This window comes from Cuculus canorus, chromosome 5 (genome assembly GCF_017976375.1).
Source record: "Cuculus canorus isolate bCucCan1 chromosome 5, bCucCan1.pri, whole genome shotgun sequence".
In the NCBI taxonomy this organism is placed as follows: Eukaryota; Metazoa; Chordata; class Aves; order Cuculiformes; family Cuculidae; genus Cuculus; species Cuculus canorus.
In genome coordinates, this window is record NC_071405.1 from 14,479,746 (window position 1) to 14,503,154 (window position 23,409).

At 42.9% G+C, this 23,409-nt stretch overlaps 1 protein-coding gene across 2 annotated transcripts; it reads left to right on the top strand.

The window, feature by feature from the left end:
- Positions 1 to 2,243: 2,243 nt before the first annotated feature.
- Positions 2,244 to 23,107, top strand: CCND1 (cyclin D1). 2 transcript variants are annotated; one of them, XM_054066991.1, is made up of 5 exons: positions 2,244 to 3,158; positions 4,860 to 5,075; positions 5,450 to 5,609; positions 11,087 to 11,235; positions 22,544 to 23,107. In XM_054066991.1, the coding sequence occupies exons 1-5, from the start codon at positions 2,961 to 2,963 to the stop codon at positions 22,592 to 22,594; spliced, it is 774 nt and encodes a 257-aa protein (XP_053922966.1). In that variant the 5' UTR covers positions 2,244 to 2,960; the 3' UTR covers positions 22,595 to 23,107. The 2 variants fall into 2 exon arrangements, with proteins under 2 accessions (XP_053922966.1, XP_009562596.1); XM_009564301.2 differs by lacking the exon at positions 22,544 to 23,107 and adding an exon at positions 16,610 to 22,536 and having other exon boundaries at positions 2,265 to 3,158.
- The last annotated feature ends 302 nt before the right edge of the window (positions 23,108 to 23,409 follow it).

Consider the following 23,409-nt stretch of genomic DNA (forward strand, 5'->3'; position numbering starts at 1 on the left):
CTCCTTTTGTCTCGCTGTGAACCGGGCGAGCCCCGTCGCCGAGATCTGCCCGGTAACAGCCCGGCGCCCCCATTGGCTCCCGCTAATGGGCGCTTCCTGCGGCCGCACCGCCCGCCGGGGGCTCCCCCGGGGCAGCGCCGCTCCCCGCCCCGCGGAGCCGATGAATGAACCGCCGGCCTCCTGCGGGGAGAGGGGGAACCGGCCCCTGCCGGGCCGGCACCGGGGGGGCTGCACCGAGCGCGGGGCTGGGGCCTAGGCAGCAGCAAACCAGAATCACTAGGCTGGAAAAGATCTTTGAGATCGAGCCCCACCGTACCGGTCCACTGCTAAATCGCAGCCCTGAGCACCTCACCTACCCGTCTTCTAAACATCTCCAGGGATGGGGACTCAACCACCTCCCCGGGCAGCCTCTGCCAGGGCCTGGTAGCGCTTTTGGTGAAGAAACTCTTCCTAATGTCTATTCTGAACCTGCCCTGGCGCAACGTGAGGCCGTTCCCTCTTATCCTATCACTTGAAAGAATAGACCAACACCTACCTCTCTACAGCCTCCATTCAGATAGTTGTGGACAGTGATTAAGGTCTCAGCCTCCTCCAGATGTTGGGACGCATCCCATCCTGTGGGAAGAAGGAGCGGGGACCCCAATCGCTTCCTTGTCACACCCAAAGCAGCTGCTCCCGAGAAAGGGGTTGCGATGCAAAGGAAGTCAATTAAACAGGATCCCCAGTTGTGCATTGCAGAGAGACCACATTCCAGTACGGGAGCGCAGGGTCATGGCGTGCTGCTCCATTAAAAATTAAAACCTTCCCGGCCAACTGAAGTTGTGAAAACAGAAGTGTGTGTCCTGTGTACAAAGCACAATAGACAGGGATGTGGGCAGGGGACAGCTTCCTCACTGAGAAACCGTCTGGATTGGCCCCAGGGTCTACAGCATGCAAGGGGGAACTGAGATCCCTTGGCCTCTGATGTCCTCCTAACGGACAACGCCAAAATGGAGACAAATGGTCAAGCAAACCAGTAAGCTAGGAAAGATGGGCAGATATTTCCTGCAAAGAGATTATGTAAGCACAGGACTGTGCAATAACTTGCCCTGTGATCTTTGGCACTGCTTTCCCTGCAGGTCATGCCAGAGAGATGCTATATGACTGCACGGCATGTTTGTCATGGCATGTCCACCACAGCATGTCCTCCATGGTGTGTCCACAATGGCATGTCCACCACAGCATGTCCTCCATGGTGTGTCCACAATGGCATGTGCACTACGGCATGTCCTCCATGGTGTGTCCACAATGGCATGTCCACTACAGTATTTCCTCCACGGTGTGTCCACAGTGGCATGTCCACCACAGCATGTCCTCCATGGAGTATCCACAGTGGCTTGTCCACCACAGCATGTCCATGACAGCCATGAGACCCTTCTGCTGCCCAAACGTCTGCTGTCGACACTGCCATGAGTGCTGTTCCACCAGTGGGTATTCCTGCTATCAGTGCTGCATCCAGGTGATACTAAGGCACCGAGTCCGAGGTTAACGCGAGCACTTAGGTTTGGAGGGGCGGGCAGGCAAAGGCAGTTTGAACCCCAATTTTATAGCCTTCCCACATCTCTCTGCTCCACTTCGATGCAGGGCAAGTGGTTTCTCCCACGCTGGCTTCACCTTCAGTGTTCTCCAGTGGGCCCCAAGCTCCCCTATCAGCCCCTCGAAAAGTGACGAGATTGAGATACTCTCTTTTTATTATTATTATTATTATTAGAAACAATATAAATCCAGGCATTTTCAGGTACAAGCAGTTCAGCCAGGGAATGGGAGTTATTTACGGTGGGGCCCCACCATTGCACGTCACGCGTGGACAGGCTGTCCTGGCAGCACGGCGTGTCAGATGAGGCCCCAGCAGGCTCTGGCAGCTGCCAGCACCTCCCTCTTCCCCCGCGCCCCAATCCATCTCCCTTTAGGTGCTGGAGGAAGCTCTGGCCACCATTTTGCTGCTCTGCTGGGATGTTTTTTTCTGGCTGGGGGTGGGGTGCTGGGTGCAGCTTGCCCAGCGTGCATGGCTCAGATTTAGCTGTTGCCCTGTCCCCTGCCACCTCTGTGTCCCTTTTGGAGGGCAAAACCTTTTAAGTGAAAGACGTTAAAAAAAAAATAAATAAGGAAGAGACAAAAAAGCACTATGTTGGCAGAGGGAGGAGACCCCAATTGCTTTACATTTCTGGCATGCAGCAAAACCATCTAGGCTGGGAAAAAATAGGAATGAGGAAATGGGAGAAAGCTTTTCCCTTGGGATCAACTACAAAGACTGGAAGTTCAGGTTGGGAGTGCATCTTTTTTAAGGGATAGGTATCACAGGTACGCATCAGTGAGGGCAATAATAATAATAATTGATAAGGCAGAGCGAGGCACCGGTGCTGCCCTGCTCCCTTCCCCAATGCCCCCAGTACAATAACACCAACCGAGTCTCCTCGTATTTATATCCCTGCATGTCTGTGTGTGGCCTTCGCCGCATTCATCATTTGGCTCCCACTGCAGAACTCGCTCCATTTTTAAAATTATGCATGATACACTGAAGAGACAATTTGGGTTTCCCCCACCTCTCCCTTGCCCTTGAAGAAAGCAAGCCCTTGTCTCATTTGCATTTGCATTAAAACCCTGCTCTCTATAAGCTAAGCAAAGGGGAAGGACTTGAAGCCTATGGGATGGCTTTAGGGCTCTGCCCCTTGCTTTTGGCTCTCTCTCTCTCTCTTTCTCATTCTCTCTCGTGCTTTGATCTCTGCTTAACAACAGTAACGTCACAGGGACTATACAGGAGAGTTTTGTTGGAAGTTAGAAAGTTTTGCAGCCTCCAGAGGGCTGTAGCGGCAGTAGCAGAAGCAGCATCCAAGGGACTCCTGGAAGGGGAAGAGAGGGAGCGAGCGAGCGACTGACTCAGTCCTGCTGCAGAAAACTGACTCGAGACGACGGAGGCAGACATGGAACATCAGCTGCTGTGCTGCGAGGTGGAGACCATCCGACGAGCCTACCTAGATGCCAACCTCCTCAATGACAGGGTGCTGCAGACAATGCTGAAGGCGGAGGAGACCTGCTCGCCCTCCGTCTCCTACTTCAAGTGCGTGCAGAAAGAAATCTTGCCATATATGAGGAAAATAGTTGCCACTTGGATGCTGGAGGTTTGTATCTCGGGGATTTTCCTTGCAAGTCACGGCACCGAGATGAATTAAACCGGAGAGCCTCTCTCCCCCCACCTCCCCTCCCGCATTCAGTTTCCCCGGCGCGGCACACGTTGCTCCGGCTTCGGCGACGCCCGCGTGTAAACGCAGGGGAACGCGGCGCTGCCATCGCCAACGCCGTTATCGCCTCTTTTAGCCCCGGGGATTGTAGCAAACGGAGAGGGGGAACCCCAGACACCCCTAAAACCAAACCTCGAGGGTCTGGGGGTGCCCCGGTTGCTTTTCCAGCCGTCGGGGCGAGGCGATAGAGGCGGAGAGGAGAGCGGAGCGGAGCCGGTTCGAGGGGACAGACACCCCCCCCCCCCCGGATTTTTTATTTATTTATTTATTTATTTATTTTCCCCCTAGGCATTTTACTTTAAATTAATATCCTTGTACACGTATGCAAGCTGCCCGTGCCAGTATTATGCGCCATCTTTGTTCTTTTTTTATTTGCAAAAGAGCAAAAAAAAAAAAAAAAGTTTTATTAATCGAAAGAAGAGGGAAAAAAAAAAAAAAAGAATTAAGAAAGTCCCGGGGAGGAAGCCAAGGGTGTGTGTGTGTGGCGGGGGGGAGCGGGGGAAGGGGCCGGGGAAGGAGGTGGGGGGACCCCGCTGGGGCTGCGGGCAGGGGGACCCTTCGGAGGGGCTCCAAGCCTTTCTTTTGGGGAGCTGCAGGGTGAAAGTTTCTTTGTTCGAAGAGAGGCTGTGGTCACCCCTCAAAGGCGTGCTTGTGCTGCGGCGGCAAGCTGCGAGATGGCTTGTGGAAAAGCCGGTGGGAAAAGGCTGCTTCTTTTAGTGGGACACCTCTGGGGGGGCTCCCAGCGGGAACCCCAGGAGCTGAGCTACATTTTCATGCTTTTTCCAAAACCCTACGAGCCCGCGATCTATTTTTAATTAATTTTTGAAAGCCCAGCGCCCTGCCTTTGCTGTGGGAAATGTCGCGCCCGGCTCTGCTGCGGGGCGAGAGAGGGAGGCGGTGAATTTCACTTCGGGGGGCTTCCCCGGAGCCCCCCAGCGGGACCATCGCTACGGGACTCGGTAAAGGACCCCCTCCGCTTCATTTTCAACCTTTTTTGAAAGCTCGAATGATTTTTTAAATATTTTTAAATATTTTTTGAAAAGATGACGTCTGGGGAAATGCGGCTGGACGCCACCTTTTTGTCTCGAGCAGAGAAGGGGAATCGGCAGCTCAGCGGCAAATTAGATGACAAAATAAAAGCGAAATAAATAAATCCGGGGGCAAGCCCGTTCCCAGGCACGGGGGCTCGCCTTTTCCTCCGTTTTTTTTTTTTGGTTTTTTTTTTTTTTTTGTTTATTTATTTCCTTTATTTTAAAACTCTTATAGGGGTTGGAAAGATGGGGACAGACCTCCTCTTCGATCGCCTCTCTCCCCCCTTTTTTTTTTTCTACCATGAATCGCCTGCGGATTGCTAACGCCGCATTTATCCCCACTTTGTCACTCGTGACGTTCTCTTTAATTTTCTTTGATGCCTTTGTTTTTTCCTAATTTAGCCGTTTCCCCCCTCAAACACATTTTCCCCCTGGTCTCCTTCAACCTTGCCCTGCAAAGCCGGGGGGCCGGAGGGGGGGAGGGCAGCGGGACAAGCCTCTATTTCGCCTCTATTAAATTATTCTTCAACGATCTCTCTCCTTCTTGCAGGTTTGCGAGGAGCAGAAGTGCGAAGAGGAAGTTTTCCCCTTGGCTATGAATTATTTGGACAGATTTTTGTCTTTCGAACCCCTCAAGAAAAGCCGATTGCAATTGCTCGGAGCTACCTGCATGTTTGTGGCTTCAAAAATGAAGGAAACTATTCCTCTGACCGCAGAAAAACTGTGCATTTATACAGATAACTCCATTAGACCCGACGAATTACTGGTAATTTCACGTTTAATCACCTCAGGAAAACATAATATTAACGCATAAAACCAACCCCACCCCCCCAGCCGCTTTGGAACATCACCGGGGCAGGCGGGGAGGGGGCTGCAGCCCCGGTGGGGGCGTCCCGGGAGGGCAGCGGTGGCGGCCGGGACCCCGCGGCCCCCGGGCTGCCCCGGTGCCAACGCGCGGCGCGGGCGCCCTCTGGCGGCCCCGCTTTGGGGCGCCCGCCCCGGCACGATCGCTCCCTGCATCCTGGGCAAAAAAGCGGATGCTGCTGCTCGTCCCACCGTGTGCGAGCCGAGCTAACCACGTTTTTCCTCCTTCCTCTTCTCTTCTTCCCCCTTTCCCTTCCTTCTCTCTTGTCTTTGCAGCAAATGGAGCTGCTTCTGGTGAATAAGCTGAAATGGAATCTGGCTGCAATGACCCCCCACGATTTCATTGAACATTTCCTTACTAAAATGCCTCTGGCAGAGGACACCAAGCAGATCATCCGTAAACATGCTCAGACTTTTGTGGCTCTGTGCGCTACAGGTATGAGCCCTGCACGTTACGCAAAGCGTGTTGCTCCCTTTCACGCACCTACCCCCGGCTTGTAACGCTTCCCATAGCTGTGGTCTAAAAGCGAGCTCACAGAGCTGCGGGGAGGTAGTTTAAACCCCCGATTATTGCCCCTTGTTGTTTGCAGAAGGTGGATTACTTTGCAGAGGTAAGTTTGTTTTTTGTTTTTCAGAAGATAAATTTTGTTTCCAAGTTGTGTGTGTGATGGTGTCGGGGAGGGAGAAGTTACCCCCCTTCTTTGCGCCGTAGCCGTGGTGTCGCGGCTCAGCGCGGCGCGATTTCTTCACCTCTGTACACTGGGTTTGATGTGGGGGCTGCAAAAGGCTTATTGCCCATACAGTGAATCCCTCCTCGTGTGGATTCATCTTTCAGAGAGCTTTTTAAAGGCAAGATTTTGCTTGTGAATAGCTCTGCGTGGGGGTTTTAAAACTTCCCTCTTCAGGTTGCCTCTTCCCCCTCCCCGGTGGCTGGTGGATTGGAGGAGGGCCACGCGGCGCGGAGGCTTTCCTGGCACAGGACCGAGCCGCTGCCATCTGCACCCTTCTGACCACGTGCTGTGCTGAAGCCATGTGCAGGGGCGGCCGCCAAAGACGCCGACTGTTCGCTAGGCCAGCTTTGCAGAGGCCTGATCTTTGGTTTCAAGGGCACCGTGTGTGCGCGCACGCTGGTTCTTTGAAGTTCCATGTTTGCATGTGGACTGCGTGTGTATACATTCGTACACGTACTGGCTTTACCCGCTGAACCCTAACAAGTGGGAAGGAAAAAAAAAAAAGTTGTAGAAGAGTCTTTCTGTTCTCCAGATCTTGCTGTTTCCACAGGACAGAGTGGAGGAGCAGGGACAAAAGAAGTTCTCGAGGGAAGATACTCTCTTTAAACAGAATGTGTTCAGTGCGTTTTCTTTTAGTATGGCAATCCAGAAGTGGCAAAAATAAGGAAGAAAAAGCAGCCAAAGCAAATGTTCTTTTGCAGTAGCACATAAAGAGGAATGCCAGACACACTGTTGACACTGATAAAAACTTAGTGTAAAGGAGATACAGTGCTTTAGTAAATGTTAATATTGAGTAGCAGTTGTGCTAAAAAAAAAGAGATCAAGCCTGCATTTGGACTTGAGAAGAGGTATCCACACCTCAGTGGGACGTGTGTGGTCCATGGCACAAATTAATGTTGTGTAGTTTTATTTTCCAGAGATGGATTTGGTAAAAAGGTTGAAGAAAGATTGCAGGCTCCCAGAAGAAAAAAATTATTTCACAAAAGTGGCCCTTCTGCAAGGCCTAAAGATAGAACAACCAAGCCATAAGAGAGACATTTATAAACACTGGCATTACTCTTCATCTTGGGCCTGACATCAGCATAATGGGCAGTTCATAAGTTAGATTGCCTGGAATAAGGAATAATGCTTGGTGTTCGGAGCGCTACAACCTTCAAACAGCCTTCAAACTACCTGCAGCAACATTTTGGGAAAATCAGACATAACTTTCCATGCCAGATTCTACCTGATAAGGCTGCTGTGACTCCGAATGCGTGATTTGCTAAGTTTGAAGCTTCCTCGGCTGTTGGCTAAAAAGAACAGCCACCCGGCCTCCCCTTTGGATATGGGGATGTTTAACCTAGGTTGTTGTGTTGGCAATGACAGGGATGAAAACAAGAGTAGTTCAAAGGTTGGAGACTTGCTAAGAGTCCAGTACTTTGATCTACTGTCGATGTTGTTATGTTTCTTTTAGGAAGCACATCCAGAGCCCTTATTTAACACTGCTATGCACCACAGCTGGAGAATGGATCAGTAAATGAGAACCATGTTCTGGGAGTTTTACATAGCTTTTAAAAAAACAGTGCTGAGCTCACCAGAATTGGGGCCCTCTTCAGCTCCCTACTGAAGTTGGGAATATTGCCTGGGGAAAGCGCGCTCAGGAAGGCTGCCACTAGGCTCTGTATTCTTACTGTTATTTTTGGATGTCAGGATTTTCTCTACCACTTGCTTTCCTCACAACTTCTTTGTTGGCTAGTGAAGATCACATGTGGCTTAAGTACCATCTGGACTTTGCTTTGCTGTTGCTGGGTTGTGTTGTGTTTCCCCTTGCCAAAATGAACCTAGATGGACTGCAAACGCATTGTGCTGCCTGGATGCTGTGAGGCCAAATCCAAAGTCCACTGGAAACACTGACACTCACTCAAGTGGCCTCACGGGCAAGTGCAGTGTATCCTTTGCTTGAAGTACAGCCCGTGTCCTCTACTGTAAAGGAGGGTCTCCTAAGAAAAGATGGCAAAATAATGCTTGCTTAGAAAATAAAATCTCTGCCAGTTGGCTTAACAAGGTGAAGCCTGTGGAAGTGTTCATAGATGAGCGTGTATGTGTTTGCTCCAGAAAGAGAAGGTGAAGGTTGCGAGGTGAAGTTGAGGGGAATTCCTTCTAAGCTCCCTCTTCAGTTGTCTGGCTAGTAGAAGTGGATTTGTTTGATTTGGTTTAGTTTTGAAAAATCCATTTTCACCAAAGGATGTCTTTGTGCTGTGGTAGGTTTGAGAGAAAAAGCAAAAAAGGAAAAAAAAAATACCAGGGGTTGTTTGAAGTTAACACATAATTGAGCTTAATGAATGGGGCTTTGGCATGGAGCAAGGCAGGGAGAGCTCAAAAGGAAGCAGGCCTCTTTTGGCCAAAGTTAAGACCAGTGTTGAGGGAGAACTGCAGCTCTATACAAGCATAACAATGAAGAGCAACAAATATTGGAGCTTCAGCATTTCATTATGTTCCTCTGGTTATCAAAACATACCAGGCTCCCTTTATATTATTATTATTATTGCTATTATTATTGTTGTTGCTTTCCTCCTTTGGGATAGAGAAAGATCCCCCTTTGAAACAAGCGTGTTACAATTCTCCTATTCTCTGGCCTTTATAAAATTGGAAGTCTCAAGGTATGTGACCAGTTGGAACCTGTTGCATCTTGCAGCAAGTGATTTATGTTCACAGTTTTGATTTGCCTCAATGAAAAGATTTTCATTCATAGCCCCCAGCTCTCCAGACGGATGGAATTGCTGCTCCATTTAAAAAGGAAAAGGGGTGACTCGCCTTGTTAGGAATTTTTTTTAAAGCGCTGCAGCGCCTATATGCCTGCTTTGTCCTCCCTTCAGGGTGGCTGGCATTCTTCTCTCTCCTCCCCCTCCTCTCTCTCTCTCTCTCTCTCTTTTTAACAACGCTGAAGTTGTTTATTCTTTTTGGATGAAGTCTCAGATAGGCTACTGGGGATGTGTGCTTCAATTGATGGGGCCCCCTACCCCATTGTGGCTGTGTCAGGTCTAATTCATCTCACCGAAGCCCCCTTGTTCCTGAGCGCTCAATAGCGCAAGATGAGGCGATGGAGGCTGACAATGATGCCACACTCTTCACTTGGGGGCATCCAATTACAGGCGAGAGGGGCCCCCTGATTAATATGCTGAAATTAGTGGCCTCTGCCACAAATAATTCCTTGTTGAGTTGCAACAAAAAGGCAGTCCATGCTGCTTGTCTGGAGTGGTTATGGGACAGACACAAACTGGTCATTTAAACTTCATTATCACTTTTCCACCTTGGAAAGAATGAGGGTGTGACTATGAATTCATGTTCTTGTTTACTGCTCCATTTGAAAGAAGAACGCAAATATTAATCCCAAACGTGATCCTGTCAGGACAGACTCATTAAACTGACACATATTGGTCATGTTCTGTTTGTGGAGCTCAGTAAAAATAGTGGCGCGAATGAACTATACCCTCTGGACAACCCAGTCTTGGTGGAATTCATGCTTGCGTGGTGGAATCCCTCTTTTCTGAAGTCTACCTGCAACTGTGTATCAGGATTTCAGTAAGGGGACTGGCTCTGGAATGTGTATCATGTCAATAAGCAGTCTGAACTGTTTTGATTTGGGGGAAGGACAGATGCTTGCTAGAAGGTTGAGTGTATTTATATCTGCCAGGAAATGGGTGGATTAGGAAAAGGGGATAAACTAAATTTATTTTAAGCACGGTAACATAAATTAAATGACTTTAGATCAAGCTTGCCTTTTCACTGGCAATGCATCACAAAAGTTTGGCCACAATTCATCGTATCAGTTTAATTTTGAAGGTTCATAGAATGCTTGGCAAAATGTCTCTTTGAAGGTGGGTATTGCTCTGGGCTACAATGGAGTGTCAGAGGTGTATGAATAGATTCAGAGGGAGGACTTTCATAGAGTCCCGAAGGCTTTAGTTTCACTGGTAAAACATTTACACAAAAGTTATTTTATCATAATAAAGGAGATGCATGATTTAATACTTAAACTGTTCCACTGAGCCCTCTAAGCTGTCCATTCCTTTGATTTCATTCAAGGGTTTGACAGATGGTTTATATTTTTTCAACCCAGAGGAAGTTGTATTCTGATAAAAGCTGAAGGAATGTATCTCAGGTTCTTGTGTATAATGTGGCATTTCCCTTTCTTCCTCACAAAATTAGACCTTTGCTTGTGCCATTTACTTCCTTTGTTTCTGATTCTCCTCCAAGGTGTACACTGCCACGGATCAAAGGCATTCCTGTTCAGCAGAAAGAGTCTTAGCGTTAAAATGTGGATTATTATTATTATTAAAAGAAAAAACCCAAACAAAACAAAAAAACAAACCAAAACCATGCTAAATGGCAGAGATAGCCCCTTAAGGAATCATGGGAGTGGCTTTGTGGAGAGACCTACAGCAATGCAGTCTGGAAGGGGGCCCAGCCTCTTGTCAGCATGGTGTCACATCAGAATGTAACTGATTGTCCGCCAATTCTTGGGACCCCCGTCACTTAGTTATGCCACATTTACATAAAATCCCTGTTGCCAGGATGGATGGCAGCCACTGACAAGAGACTAGGTTGAGACAAAGCATTTTTAAGAAGAAACCTTAATTTAAATATGGATTATCTGCCTCCTGACAGGGTTAAGCAGTCCTTCTCTTTCTTCCTTTTTGTTGATGATGTTGTTCATTAAAGCTATATTCCTTTGAATGACAGTGCAAAGGTTTCTGCTTTAAAGGGCCTGAGGACTCTTTATTAGAGTGCACCTAGGATCTGATCATGCGAAACACTTAAGAATGCGAACAGGTTTTCTCAGATGTATGGTGCCACTGACCCCAGTGGCATTATTCACATGAGCAAAGTATTTTAACATTAGAAGAACGGGGGCCCTGCTTATGATAAAAATACCTTGAAGTGATGAATGGCCTCCCAGGCTTAGTGCCGGGAAGGGCTACTCACTCAAGTACAGTTGCTCATGTGGGTAAGTGCTTACAGGTTTGGACCTGTAACAGCGTAGAGCAGGAGGCACCTTTCTGCTCACAATTTTCCGTGCCTTTTCGGATGCAATAGTTGGCAGACGAAGCCATGCTGGTAGAAGCGTGTATGTGTATGGGCAGGCTTCTCCTAAAGCAATCATTTCAGTCTATTTTTTTTTTCTTCTCTCTTCTTCATACAGATATTAAATTTATTTCAAACCCACCTTCCATGATCGCAGCTGGCAGTGTGGTAGCAGCTGTGCAAGGCCTGCATCTGGGGAACACTAACACTTTCCTCTCCTATCAATGCCTCACACATTTCCTATCACAAGTTATCAAATGTGATCCGGTAAGTGACTCTTTCTCGGTCGATCTTCTGCCTTAAGAGTTTAAGAATAAATGCCTGCTTAATGCATAGTGGCTAATCTGATGGTAAATCTTGATAAAAGTCAAACCTCAGAGTGGAGTTTTTGAATGTGTTCTCTTGTGTCCATCCTGGTTACTTAGCTGTCGTTACGTCCATTAATAATCAGCGATTACGCTGCAGCAGTTCACTGATAGGAATGCCACATCTAGCTCTAATGTTTGTAAGAGAGGCGTTATCTGACAAAGTAAAGGAAGCCCTGCATCGCTGTAGGATGTTGTAGAGGCCCGTGTTTGATTGTGGGTAATTAAACCAGGAGTCTATGTAAAACAAAACTTTGAAAATAAGACTAAATAGTTACTGAGATGGCAATAAATAGACCTCGTGGTATCTCTGACCTTATCTTTGACCATTCTTGAGGCCTTTTATTGTACCAAGTGGTGTGAAAAAAACCTTCTTAAAAGAGTTCTAATGATCTAATTTGGTTTATTACATGCTAGACCTGCACAGTAGCTGGTATTGAATTCCTTTTTGGAACAAATGCTTGTCCCATGACTTTCTGACAAGGTAGATGGTCCTCACAGGACTCTCATTTTGCCCTGCAGCTTCCAGGAGATGCACATCAGTAACTAGTGAGCAATAAACCTTTCATGAGTGAATGGGCCAGGAAGGGAGCCTACAAGGAAGACCTAAAGTCAATGATCCATGTCATAATGGTGTGTGAAGTTGGGGCAGAGTTGAGCTTTGTTTTGTAACAATGTGGAAGACCAATAAATAGATGCTTTAAAAAGGTTCTTGTGAGGTCTCCAAGTGCTGGACAATGAGTCAAATAAAGACAACTCTGTGGTTAGCGCAAAATCTTTGAGATGCTGTTAAATTATTTTACATGTTAATAACTTTAAATACATAGAGATCTGTACTCGTCCAGACACTGCAAAACTAGGTTTGCATAATTGCACTTCGTTGACAGGATTGAGTGATTCCTGGAAAGATGAATGCATCACAATTAATTATTCAGAAAAGAATATTTTACTTTTGGTAGACCATGTGAAAAAATTGCTGACAAATATATCTCAGCTTATTATTTTGATCACCTAAACAATGCATCAGTACTGAGCACATTATTTTTGCCATTTATATCACTGCAGCTAAAGTAATATGGATTCAGTGCTGAAATATTAAATATTATAAGAACTACAAATGCTGAAATAAAGTGCTGCTCAGTTTGGTACATAGGTGTAACGCTTGTAGTCAGTTTGTGAACAATGTAGATATTTCAGTGTATGGTTGGCCACTATCCAGTGTGAAGATATTTGAAGCAGGTACTAAGGAAATACATTAGGCTTGTTACCTGTTCTGACAGTATCTGATTCAAACAAAAACATTATTTAATCATTCTTGATACAAACCGCTGAAGTAGTTTCTCTCACATCTTGGAGAAGAGCAGCGTGTCCTTACGTGACTTGACCTAGTTGATGACAGCTCTTTTAAAAGAAAAGAAAGTAGTTTCAGCAAGAAGGAGAATCCTTATTTCTTTTTCATTGCCCAGAGTCATTGCAAGGACACAATCTGTATGACCTGAACTTAAGAGCTTTCAAAGCAAGTAACTCCCCTCCAGCTTCCAATACTAAATATATTCCTGTGTTGGAACAGCTAGAGTTAGAAGTAAGATTTTTGTATAGGTTGCTACAGAAAATAAACATCATAAAATTATACCCATATATACTGCAGATTTTGTAATGGAATAAGGGAACAGCATTTTTGACTACTATTTCTTTGAGTAAACTGCTTGGTTTCATATAAAGCGTGCTTCCCCTGCACAGAGACTTTCCCGTAAGACATGCCTAGGTAATGCCTGGTATCGAATGCTGTTCCTATTATCTGATTTCACTAGCGTGTCTGTGCAGTTTGTTATTGTACTGTGATGGTTCCCCTTATTAGACTGCACAAATGAATACGCTTTATATTGGATTGTCTTGAAATATTGAGAGCATGCATTATAACATGGCTAACACTCCCCCGATTATCTATTAGCTAGAGCAGCTGGGCTGTTGGATTTCAGGTTATATAATTACACTTTTTTACCTTTAGTCTCAAAGAAAGCTGAATTGAAAGTAAAATGAATATCACCTGATTGGAATTCCTTTATGGTTCATGTTTACGTTGGTAGGAGTCCAATTTCCCGTTTTGCCTTTGATCAGGGGTAATTAGAAGTCAGATAATCACAATTAGAAGTCTTGGGCTGTCTTCCATCATTCTATTCTTGACCCCATCAGCCAAACAGATTGAATTTTACCTGACGTTCATTTCCAGGCCAGAAATTTGCTAAACTAGATTAGATTGGGTTTCCATGCTGTCTGTTAGTACATTGGAATTCGTCTCCTGCCTGCCCCTACTCAGAGGCACCTTCGAACATGTGCTTGTTATCCAGAAAGGGTCAGGCAGTAACAAAGGATTTCCAAGCAGTTTCTTTACTGTTGTTGTTTCCTTTAGTATCTGACCCTGGAGTCTGATCATGTCTACTGTGTGTGTTAAAGGTATTTGACCGCATCAGTTAAGCTAGTAAGTCTCCTTTTTTTTCACCATGGAGCTTAATTAATCCAGGAAGGGTTTATGACCTTGAACAAACTGTGGGCATTGAAAATTTGAGTAGCGAAGCAGAAAAGTTGTTGGGAGAAGTTATCAGAGTTATGCACAAGTTTTGTATTTGCTTTTCAGTGTTGAAGTACTGAGAATGAAAAAAGCTTTGGTGAGGTTGTTTACAGTTATATTTTACAGCTATTTTTGCTAGCTCTAATACATTCCTGCAGACAGACTCTTCTTCTAATAGGCATCTGAATAAGAAATGATTTGAACAAAAAACGTAAAACATGAAAAAGATACTGTTCATCCAAGTGTAGCTTAAGACACAGTACATTTGTAATAAATTGTAAAGATTAGGTTGGAAAGAGTACAACAACATGCTGTAGTCTGAGAGTCTCACAGGAAAAAGAAAATTCTGTGATCAAAAATTACCTTTACATAGTCCTATGTAGTTATTCATGACTGGACTCCAGAGGGAGAAGAATAGGTGTTTATAGAAATTCTTTTAAATGGTTTTATGTTTCAGAGCTCAAACATGCTATATGCAAATGATAGCATTGAAAAACCCAAACCAACCACTCAAACCCCACTAAACATTTGCCCTCCTCCCAAAAAAAAGTCAGAGGGTTTGTCTTGCTCTGAAAATAAATTGGCGTTCAGTTTGGAACATGCTACCTTGTTAAAACAGAATTACCCACAGAAGTGCCTGGATTTATAAAACCCAAAATACCTAAACCTTTATTCATGTACTCTCTTAAATACGCCTAATTCCATGTGTGACTGAGGTACCACGGTACAGGATGTGCAAGTAGAAGTCGGGATTGATCCATCCTATCTTGAGAAGGGGTGAGAGGACTTCATAGAGATCTTATTGTGAAGGCTAGAGGTATGTAGGAGCCAAAGGCATGATGACTTTAGGATATGAGGCGTTTCTTTTTGTCATTTAAAATGCTGTGTGTCTCTGTCAAGAGGAAATATTACACTAGGGTTTAAACCAGAAAAGGTCATAGGTTATGTGTTTTCAGTGAGCTGTAACTGATGGTCTGATCTGCTTAGAGGTAGGATTAACCTCCCTCTCTCTCAGAAAGGACTCGCAGAGAATTGTTTGCTTGGGTTTCTAATCTTATTTTACCCCAAATGCCATGTGCCCTTATTGGTGGCAGAGGAGATTCTTGTGGTAGTGGAATCAGTGAAAAGCTGGTAGATCACACAAGAAGCCTCTGAATGAAGGCAGAATTGAAGCTGGGAAATAAAGAAAACAGCAGGCAGGTCACCCTCTCAGGAAAACAACATTCATTCTCAGTCATGCACATCCTAACACTTTTGACGGCAATTTATCATGGAAGACTGGGTTCACCGCAAGGGCTAACACATGTCATAGGTTAAGTCAGAAAAGGCAATACTGAAAGGAAACTTCAAAGTCCTTAATACACAGAGTTAAATATGTTGGGGAAAAGCTTACGATGTTTGTTAGAAGGATATGAGTAAACAGCATCCTGGAGGAATTTTGGCAAAATGTAGTCTGATTGTTCCGCCTCTTTAAGGCACCATTTGTGTTGTTGCAATGGCTCTGAAGAACACAACCGTAACTTGCTGGAAGTTGAACAGGTTGAGCTACAGGCCTTCTCCAGTTCTAATTGCTGTGGATAGATAAGTAGAATTTGCTCTGCCTACTCCTGCTATGGTTTAATGCTGGGGGAAGTACGTTTCCCCATGGGAGACGTGATTCCGCTTGGTGTTTTATGCATTTAACTCACACCAAAGTCTGCGCAAGCGGTGAGGCCCGTGCACCCTCCTGAACGCTCCTCAGCAGGATTGTGTGGGCATTTGGCTGTGATCAAATGTTTCTGAAGCAAAGGAAAGAGATCTTACCCTGACTTGAGATTTTAGGGTCAATGTGGAAGCAAACTTTATAAGGCATCGTTACGAAGATGCTTAGTGGTGCTTCTGAAAGGTCTCTCCATTTTGGAGTCACGGGCTGGTACATTTTTCACTTCAGATGCTTTCTGAGTTAGAAATGAGATGACTAACTTGAGCTGTTCACTGCTGGACACAGCAGCAGTTGGCAGGGAACTTTGGGCATGTATATCTAAATATGTATGTATGGCACTTCTATCCAAGACCTTTATATTATCAGAACTCAGCCTGGGAAAATCACTGTTGATGACCAACACTTCTAGTAGACTGTACTGAAATGTTTCTGTGCTAAAAGTAGAAATCATTACAGCATCAGCAATGCTTGGACCAACCATGCCCCCAGCTCAGTTTCATGTCTTTGCAACTCCACTCATTTAATGTTTTGATGGATTCACACTGCTGCCTAGTCTGGCTGTTCCTGTTTTTCTAAAGGTAGAAAGGACAGTGAGGTAAAAGTATGAACGGACTTCTACAGAATCGCTGAAATGTTAACAGCACAGGCAAGAAAGTAGGGCAAGCTACAGCATCACACCGTGTGAAGGTTCTGCCCAAGTTAGTTTCTATATGTCATGGTAGGGGAGCATTCATCCTAGATGGTTGTAGACCTATGGGCTTAGACACAAAACATGGTTGTCCAGAGGACCACGTATGAAGATGCTCACCATGGCCATTAAATAGAAGATCGTGAGAGGTAGTTGCTGAAATCTAGATCCAGGCTAGCATCCGTGCGGTTGCTGGTCCAATCCACTCACTAGTCAGTGCTTCTCTTGCTTTTTCAAGAAATGGTATTTGGTCTGTGATCTGACTATTTTTCTAAAGGATCCTGGGTCTTTTTCTCCTTCCATTTAATCTTCTCTAGGATTGTTTACGAGCCTGCCAAGAACAGATTGAATCCCTCCTTGAATCCAGTCTACGCCAGGCACAGCAGCACAATGTATCTTCAGAAACAAAGACTGTAGAGGACGAAGCAGACCTTTCCTGCACACCTACTGATGTGCGAGATGTGAACATTTAAGAGGACTACTTCTAATGGGTTTGCTTGGCGACAAAAGCAGACAAAGAAAGGGCATCTGAGAAGGAATCAGCATCAGGATCTCCCCCCCAGAAACCCTTTTCTCCAGGACATTTTTATACCAGAAGGGAAAACCAGTCCAGTTATATTTTTTCTTGCTCTGTCTCCCTTCCATCTGTGACTTCAAACAAACAAATAAACAAAAAATACCCCAAAAACTGTCTTAAAAAAAGAAAAAAATAGTATTTGCATTACCCCCAGGGGTTTGTGCTACAAAAATAGAGGATTTTATACAATAATAATCAACTAGTTTTTATATTAAAGTGTTCTTGTCTGTATGTTGTAAAAATAGGCATTAACACACAAAATGTCTCCAGGGGAGGTATTAGATTTGATTTCTTGCATATAAAACAACCTACCAACCATTTTTAAAGTAGAAGAGGTTTTTTTTTTTTTTAGATAGTAAATGAAATATTCTTTTTTCTTTAAAAAGCATAGCTTTAACGCAGTTCTAGGCTTTTCTGTATCTTGCTTGCTTATGCATTTAGTCACTTTATAATTCATCTGTAAATGTTTATTTTATTTCCTTAGTTTTTTTTTATCCTCTTCACCTTATAAATGGTTAACGTAACCCATAAGTTAGTGTATGTTAGTATGCAGCATTATGATATGTTAATCTTTCTTTTGTGCCTGTGGATTGCCTGTGCATAAGGCATTTGTAGGGTTTCAGCTTAGCATTGTTGGGAAAGGCCAATGTACTACTCGTACGATACTCTATTATAAAGAGAAACCGAAATAGTGACATAATATATTATATTTTTGTAATCTTCATATTTTTGTAGTTACCTGTGTAAAAATGCTGGTCTGACCCCACAGATATTCAGCCTAATTATGGTCAGGTTCAATCCACAGTTCAGTCTTTTTTTTTTTTTGTTTGTAATATTCTAAAACCATTCCATTCAAAGCACTTTCAGTCCATTAGATATAGGAAATACATTCTTTTATTGTGTGGGATTTTTTTTTTTTTTAATGGAATGGTTTGGAAATATATAAGTGCTTGTTCGCAAACTTGGAATTGCAAAGCAAGTGCGTTTAACTATGGTGTTAGAGGAGAGGTGATTTCTTTTTCCGAAGGTTGCGTTCCAGTGAGAGAAAACTCATTCACAGATTGCCAGGATATTTTCCTATCCTTTTCTATAGAAAAGTTGAAGTTTAGAAATCCTTTGGTGCCAACTCATCTTTATAAATTAGGGGCCTTAAAGGTTCACATATAGGACACATAGTTTAAGGATTGTCGCTAGATGTTTTACAACTGAAGGTTTTTAAACACTAAAATATATAATTTATAGTTAAGGCTAAAAAAGAATATTTATTGCAGAGGATGTTCATAAGGCCAGTATGATTTGTAAAATAATGCAATCGCCCCTTTTTAAAAAAAAATCTTTCCACCCTTGATGTTGCAGTTTCAACACAGCTTATTAAAGAAAAAAAGGACACGCTTCAAAGAACAAACCCAAAACAAAGCAGTCTGTTTGGCCCCTTCCTATACATTTTTTCAAAAGCAGTCTAACCATGAAAACGCCATAGTTAATAGATATGAAAATTGGAGTACTTGAAAGAAGTTCTTATTCCAGTATATGCCCCATTTTTTTATTTAGCTACAAATAGAAAATTTGCACATCTTGGCTATGTATCTTTTTATTATTATTTTAGAAAGTAGCTGAAGGGACGTGGACATAGCTGTTGAAGTTGATGCTCGAGGAGAATGTGATGGTGAAACGTATGTGAGAAAACTGCCGCTAAGGTGTTGATTGTAAAAAAAAAAACCCAACAAAAAAAACCAGCAAAAAAATGAAAAAGGAAAAAAAATTAAAAATGAAAAAGAAGAAAAAAGAGAAAAGAAAAGGAGTGGATGCTCCATTTTTATTGAGCTGCTATGGATAAATTCCCAGCATGGTTTGAAAAAAAAAATTAACATTGCTTTTCTGTATCTTTGTCATTGTGTTTTGCTGCTATTTTGTGGATCAGTTTTTTTTTTTGTTATACAATGTCATATACTGCCATGTTATAGGTTTTAATTTTCTCATAGAAAATTATATTATTGACATCATTTTTTTGTAGATTTTTTATGTGATCAATTTTTACTTAATGTGATTACTGCTCTATTCCAAAAAGGCTCCTGTTTCACAATACCTCATACTTCAGTTAACCATGTCTAGACCAGGTTTTAATGTTTGTACACAGTGCCTCATAGTTCTACTGCAAGCGGAAATGCATCGAACGTTATTCTGAATGGGTCTCGCGATTTGCAACTAGGTTGCATTAATTTAAAAACAGCAGACATTTCAGAAGATCAAGTAATGTCATTTTTTTTTTTGTAATGCATTTTATAAAGCTGGATTCTTTGTCTGATCTGGGGTTTATTATCATAGTAGTTTTAAGCTGTGTTATTAGCCACATTGATATATGAAAGGTGCATTATAATATAACTCTTGTATGCCACCTGATGTGGTTTCCCATCAGTTTGGGACACATCATTTGGTATGATAGGTTATCGTCTGGAACTCTAAGTATTTTGTGTGTTTAATCTGTTATGATATACTAGGGTTTTTTTTTTTTTTTTTTTTTTGTTTTTTTATTTTGTTTTTTTTTTTTTAATTATAGCATAATGCTAATTTAAAAAGCCTGTAAATCTCATCAATAAGCCAGCTAACGGAGTTGTATGCTCAAGAATAATCTAGCTGTTGCCTGTATGCTGCTAAACCAAAACAGAATTAGAACTCATTTTGAGGCAAATGCAGTTAAGATCCTACTTAGTGCATAAATAAAGCATTGCAATGCTACTAGCAGTCGCAGGACCCAGGAGGACTGGATACATTCTGTCCAAACTTCAGGAACATTTCTTACTGCTTACCTCATAAAACACTTCTGTTTGTGGCATCTCTGTGTCTCTGAACCAAACGTGATAATTATTGAGTTAGTCCTTGTGGGTTATATTTTGTGTTACACTGAGCGGCAGTGCGTACTGCAAATTTCTTTAAAATATTCTGTGTACTAAAAGGCCAAATCCAGAGTAAGTGGGTTCACGTGCCAACAGAGATGCTTTATTTGTCACATTATTATAACAATCTGTAGTAAGCAAGCAATTCAGATTTGTACATTTTTATATTGTACTTACTGGCATCACTGGTCTGAAATGCACATTTTCACCAACAGACCTGTAACAGACAAGTTTCCAGCAAAAAAAAAACTAAAGTCTAGAAATAAAATTGTTAAAACCCAGTGGCTGCTTGTTGTCATCTTTTTATTTTCTTTTTCCTTTTTAAATTCACGAATGCTGAATGGTCGTAACTAACAGATGCAATGAGTAAACCATGACATTTGTGGGTTTGACTCTGTGTTTTAATAGCTGCAATGCTGAAAACCTTTTGTCGTTATTTTAGGAAACTGAAGGCATTTTTAGCAAGAGGTAGGCGATTGCCTCTCACAGTAAAGTGTATTTTTAAATAAGCAAAATATTTTTTTTTCCTGAAGACTCTTTTAAAAACATGGCCATTCCTCAGAGTAAAACCCCATTTGGTGATTCTTTTCAGTAAAAGATAAAGCAGGTGTTGGATGGTACAGAATGCTTGCTTGCATTTGTCAGTGTAAGGTTTTGTGTCCTAGAATTCCTTGACAGAAAATCTTTTGTGTCTTACTATTGTATTGCTAAGATAATAAGGAATAAGCCAGAAAAATATAAAAACCTACTAAAAACAAGTAATAAAGAACTGGGAAGTACAGAAGTGATAGATGGTCACATTCCAAAACCTCTCTGAAAACTGGGAATGCACATTATCAATTATTACAAGAGTGGAACATGGCAGAAACAGCTTACTCGTAGTGGAGAATGGTCAAACTTCTAGTCTATATGTTTGACTATTTACCCTATGAAACCATTTCTGCCTTAAAAAAAACAATTCAGTCAATGTGAAATGTCAAGTGTTTGTCTCTCCTGTTGCAAATTAGAAATCCAGTACCTGCTGCCTGAGTTTCTCACTGACTAAACTCCACGTTACAACTGATTCTCTGCAGTGAGTAAAGGAAATGAGAAATGAAACTCCCAAGTTAACATTGAACGTGTCAGTTATAGCCTAGTGCAAAATCAGTTTTAGTGCAGTTACCAGTAGGTCGGAAACAATTTGCATCAGAAGAATCCCAGTAGAGCTTCTATTAGCTTGTCAGCTTCCCAGTCACTTCAGACAGAAACCTGAACCACATGGCCTACCATAAAATCCGAGGTCAGGCAGGTGAAGTCATATCAGTACGTAGTGTGATGTGTAATCTTTTCCATTCAAAGTGGGTAGCTCCTCGATACTATCAGGCTATGCTAACAAGCCACTGAGGAAGATTCATATAGCAATGAAAGAGGATCTAAACTAGATTCACAGTACAGATCAAGCCAAAGCTTAAACTGGACTCCCTGAAAAACAACTCATTATTTCCACATAGACCTTTTATCAGTTTTCTGCAAAAATTCAGCTTATTTAGAGAGAAAGAAAAAGAGAGGCGTGGAAAAGAAAGGCTTGCTTTTCTAACACTGGTGGCTAACCCCTCTGATTTTAATGTTTTAAAACTGAGTGTAGGCATACTTATAAAATCTTGACTTGGAACAAAAAACCTTTTTGCTGAAAGAATTCAGTGAGTAAACCTGTGTTTTGTTGAACACGTTAAGTGTGTTTTGCCTTTCCTGTATGTTTTATAAACTCAAACCAACTGAAGTCTTCTGTGGTTTAAGTAGGTTTATGCCCACGTAGCTTGTTATTTACATTTTCTTTCTCTCAAACATCATCTCTGAATGCAGACAACTAAATTTGAATGTTGGGTGAACTATGCCAGTATTATTCATGTTGCAAAAGGCAGAAAGACAAGAATGTAGCAAGAAAAACAATCTACTATAGGCTGTGAAAAATATGCATGTTCAGCTAGGCTATGCTGTAGCTTATTAAAGGGAAAAATACTGTATTTTCTTACATCGGATTGAGAAGTGCACACAGAAAAGCCTCCAAAACTCCTCTTCATTTCCATTGCTGAATTCAGATTGATTGACAAACTTGGACTTTTATGAACACTTAAATTCAGATACTCTTTATTAAAGAATAAACAAGATCTGTTAAATGTAAAAACTCCAAATTCATTTACATTCAAGTATATCTGGCATTTTAAGAGACAGAAAACTCCAGCAGATAAAGGAGAAAGTGAAGCTTGGAGCTATTGTTTCAAAGGTGTCATAGGAATGACAGAGACATGTGGGTTAGATACTCTGATAAAGATTCCTGGCAACGTCACTGAAAAGCTACAATGGGACAAAGGCAGTCCTGCCAGCATTGCTTTATGGGAAATGTATATCTTCAGTCATACATAGTATTTTTATGATCCCACAAATATAATTGATAATAGTAATTGCCTGGGCATGGCAAACAGAGATTCCCATCTGGCTTTTGACTAAGTTCCACACAGTTTTCCAAGCAAGTGATGAGAAAGGGATTGCAAATTAGTCTACTGGATTGCATTGATAATGTGAGACTTGCCAGATTTCTGATTTTACTCTTTAGAGTCAAGAAGTATGAATTTCGGAGCAAGGCAGAAGTTACCCTTTTGTTTCTTCAATGTGATAGACACTTAAGAAGGAAACCAAAAATAGTTTCTTGCTGATGCCATTAGCATCTCCAGAGCCCTACTTACATCTGTCCTACTTTTTGCATGTATGAAGACCATGTATTAAAAAGTCTCCTCTTTCAGGGAAGTCGCCAAGTATTCACAGCCTTCATTTTCCTGAGCGCTCTCACCTGAAGAGGGAACTGCTGGCAGAAAGACTGTGTTCTCAGTAAATCGTGAATAAGGCACAGAGGCAGCATCTTCACTCTGCATGGGTCCTGCTGATGCAGAAGCACCATCAGCAGTGTGTGGACAACATATCTGCTCCTGGGGTCCACACCATCACTTCTACTGAACTCCTGTAGCTGCTTTTAACATGGTCTTCAGAGCATCAGTTCCTTCAGAGGACATCCCAAGCTCTTAGGGAGCAGTCGCTACCATACAGAAACCAACACAGTGAGTGTTTTGCTTTTCTCAAATTGCCTCTCTGGACACAGGAGGGTGTGTTTAGTGGCTGCTAGAGGTCTTCCCTCTTACACAGTAAGAAAAAATCCCATCCCGTGTGGATTTAATCTCTCCTCTCATTTTATCTACAGCTTTTCTTATTTATGATAATATCCTTGAATAAATACAACAAATAGCGTTTATTTCAGATAAGAAGAATGATCCATCTCAAAATACCAGCCTGTCCACTCACTTGGAAGTCTGCAGTAGAAAATTGTATTATCATATTCAAAATGTATGTTAATGGACATACAAGCTCCCTGGCTAACATGTTACTCGAGGGGTGAAGCCTACCTGAAAGACTGCTCGGTCAAATGAGACCGTAACTAGATTTACTCAGCTCTGACTAATCTGGCATGATCTGGAAAACTAAGAAGTGAAATAAAGACTTTGTTAGGCAACTGTTGCTGAATTTGTACTTGGTGAGAGGCTTGGGGTGGGTAACGAGAGGGCAAAAGGAACCTCCTCCTCACCAGTCACTGGCCTTACAAATGGAAAAAATCGGA